Below are 3,862 nucleotides of genomic sequence, written 5' to 3' on the forward strand. Positions count from 1 at the left end.
AAATTCAAGCCTGCTCTGTTCTTGCTACGTGCGAAAAATTGTAAACGATGAAAGGAAGACGATTTGAATATTAATAAACAAACGTTAATATATCATTGTAGAAGCAAGTTAGTAAAAAACGTATGCACATGTAGTCATAAAGCATGAAAATGTGATTGCAGTACATGCTTTCATCGCTATATTTTGCAGGTTTCCTATCCTTAATCGTCGTCAACTTCAACGCTTAATATTTCGGTTCGCGGGACTAGGTACAACATTTTACTGCCAGATTTTTTGTTTCCTGCAAAAACGCGCCGAATGAGCATAATTTCACTGAAATTACATAATACAATAATGTGATTAGTGCATTTTAACATTATTTTATAGATAACTACTTCAATTTCATAAGGAATGAACATAGGCGTAAAAACATCCACTTGTATAATGTATGTATCGTTATTGATAAACGTACTGAAATATTAGCTCTGCGATTAATTAACTTTAATTGCTACTAATTTGAAAACTATATTCTCGACATATTAGGATTTTTGTCTTCTTTTTAAGTAAAAAATATATTATTAAAATTTTGATTGCAAATTATGAAACACTTTTTGTATAACATAGACCAAAAGAAAAGTTTTATAGTAGCTGACTGTTTTTACGTTCGAACGATTTAAACAATTCATCTTCTAAAGGCGAATCCTTTACGACGACTTTTGGTATCAACGAGCAACTGCGCTTGTCTTTTCAATGCGTTTCGAGACGGGACTTCGTCCTCATCCTCCGACAGAAGAGCAGCCGGAGTCGCACAAGATAGAAACCTTGGAAACAATGGCCCACCGCTGTTAACACGCATTGTTCTGCCTTCTACTGAGGTTGTAGCGATCGACAATGTTTCTAACTGAAAGACGAAAGCGAATATTTATGGCCGATCGTGTCAATTTAGGGATCCTTTGAGTTTTTCACTCACATAAATCACACATAATTTGCAAATTCGAGAAACCTGTTCGCATGTAATATAACAGTAAGTAAATATTTAAAGAAAATTGGAGATTTAAAAAGTTGTCGGTTTAGAAAAATTATAAAATTTTTTGTAAAAGTAAATAACTTAGAGTAAAAGATATACAGATATTAAATAAATAATCCAGCTAACTCTAAATTTTTTTTCTGAAATACTCGTTTAAAATGTTCCTAAAATCCTAAAACAACATCAAAGAGTATTCTGAAATATCCCAAAATATTTACGGACTGTATTATATAAGAGTAATATTCAAAGAATTATTAACAATTCCATTCACACTGTGTCATATATTTGTCACTGTGTTATATATTTGGATAATGTTATAAATTCGACATATGTTCAATAAAACTATATTTTTTTCCAAAAATTTTAGATTCAGAGGTCCTTGAATTAATTTTTAAACAAAATTGTACTCTAAAATGATGATACATTTTTTAAATTGTTAAGTTGGAGCTCAATTTCAACGGCTTGTTGAACAAATGAAATGCTGCGCACTTTAGGTTTGTTGATCCTTTTTCAAAGAGTTCTGAATTAATTCTAATCTAGTGCAATAAATTAAAATGAAACAAACTATATCTGTTTCACTAACTTATTACATTAGTGTATAATACAATTCAAAATTTGGAATGGAAAAAGAACAGATTTTTTTATATTCTTTCCCGTATAGAATTCTTATTTATATCAGGGATGATAAAAAAATTGTGTTTCTTGTAAAAAGGACAAAATATTGTGTTTTTTTTTAAATAAAAATATGTTTTTTGATGTTTTAAATATATTTTAAACGATATTTTAAAAACCATGTTTCAGACATATTTTAAATACGTCTTGAATATGTTTGAAACATGTTTCAAATAGTACTTTTAAAACACTTTTTTAAAACATTAAAATTTTTGATAATTGTGAGTTATTCGTATTTTAACTGATTTAAAGATCATGTTAGATAAAGTCTTAATCCAGATCTATAATGGGTGTTTTAAGCCGTAAGAAATTGACCAATTACATTCGAATGCAAGGAAAATAATTGATTGTGATTCGTCCATTTCTTATGGCTTACGGCTTAAAAATTTATTGTAGATCCGGATTTAAGAATCATAAAAACTTAAGATGCTAATTCGAGATGCTCTTTAATTGCGGGATTTCTAATGTTTCTACCGATCCTTTTGAAAGTCAAAAAGTGCTTTTGATCGTTTTATAATACTTCATCGGTGATATAATTTGTATTTTAATATACATTGCCAGTAGTAAAAATCTATAGTATACGTAACATGCACTACACATTTTCAGTATTTGTCAGTCCAATATCATAATGGCGTTCTTTCCAAAGCATAAATAATGTTATGTTTGATTTATCAATACAAGTCCATATAGCTGTTGCATTCTTTGCAGACGTTGAAAGATTATTTTCCACTTTTGGCTTTGTACACAGTAAGATACGTAATAGACTTGCAATAAAAAAAACATCAAAATTGGTATTTATAATGAGAAGAATTTAAATTTTAATAATTCAGTTTTTGCAAAATAAATTAAAAATAAGTGTAAAATATAAAAAATTAATTTTTAAATCAAGATTTTGGTTTTTTATTTGAATAGAAACAATATTAAGAATATTACAAACAAAAACATAATTTATGTAATAAATAAAATATATATTTTATATAAATTTTACATATTTGTAATAATATTTATGAGAGATACTATATACAACCAAAAATAGAGGAAAGCCCCCTATTATGAGATAGGCGCTTAATATGAGGTAGGGGCGTTTCTGCTAAACTCTAATAAACGCTATCTATTGGTTCCACCATAAATTTATTATTTTTGGATTGAAAACTATAATAGAAAATTTATTATTAGATTGTGCCTGTAGTCATCGTAAAATAAGATTTTTAAAATTTGGATGTCTTCAAGTTTCATTGAGATAAGCCTTTAAACATTGTTTATTATTTAATAAATAAATATTTGACAATAAATTCTTCATGTAGTGATAGAGTAAGATCGTACTAATAGAAAAATACGGGATATGTTGAATTGTTTAATTACAGAAGTTAGATTTGATGATCGTAAAACCACAAGGCATGGAAATCCTAATATGAGATACCCAGGGTATTCCTAATATGAAATAACCCATGTTATGTTATAGTAAAAATCGTTGCTAAAATATAAATGTTATTGTACAATAATAAAAAAGGCAATCGGAATAAACGTCAAGTGCCTATATTTGCGCGATGCTTGATTCCAACTACCTGAAAACGAATTCTGAGTATAATCTATCGCATGCTAATTTTTCGCGCACGTTAGCTCTGTTTGTTTGTATTTTAGAAACATTAAATAAAGTTTTTTAATTGCAATTAATATATTTTGCCTTTTATTATCGATTTTTCGGGGCATCTAATATCAGGAGTACAATTTTTTTACTTTGCCATTTGCACTTTTTACATTTCTTTAATTTTCAAAAAAAAAAAAATAATTTGAATTACATTTTATGTGTAATGTTATCTTAAAGCTTATTAAATTCCCTTCTCTTGACTTATTACTTTTTAAAATTCTATAGACTTCTAGCATTTACCCAAAATGAACTCGGTATCTCATAATAGGAGCCTTTCCTCTAAGTATATAGATATTATTCGCCTAAAATCTATGTTAAATATTTCCTTAAAAGATATTTTATATGTATTTTAAAAATGATAAAAAAATTACAGATTATCCTAAATCATGTTTAAAAATAATAATACGACAAATTTGTTGATGGTCTATTATCTGGATCATAATCTATTTTAATAAACTGTACTCTAATAAAAATGTATGGAAATGTATTATAAAATAAATAACAAAAATTTCAATTCTTTAATATAAATATATATA

The 3,862-nt window shown here is 27.2% G+C and overlaps 1 protein-coding gene across 1 annotated transcript in view; it reads right to left on the bottom strand.

Moving 5' to 3' along the window:
* Positions 1 to 634: 634 nt before the first annotated feature.
* Positions 635 to 3,862, bottom strand: part of LOC108751298 (uncharacterized protein KIAA1211 homolog) — a 14,062-nt gene continuing 10,834 nt past the window's right edge. Inside the window, exon 7 of the mRNA XM_018491435.1 lies at positions 635 to 880. Coding sequence (XP_018346937.1) covers positions 662 to 880 — 219 coding nt within the window. The 3' untranslated portion in view covers positions 635 to 661. The remainder of the gene's footprint in view (positions 881 to 3,862) is intronic.

This window comes from Trachymyrmex septentrionalis, unplaced genomic scaffold, assembly GCF_001594115.1.
Source record: "Trachymyrmex septentrionalis isolate Tsep2-gDNA-1 unplaced genomic scaffold, Tsep1.0 scaffold1, whole genome shotgun sequence".
Classification (NCBI taxonomy): Eukaryota; Metazoa; Arthropoda; class Insecta; order Hymenoptera; family Formicidae; genus Trachymyrmex; species Trachymyrmex septentrionalis.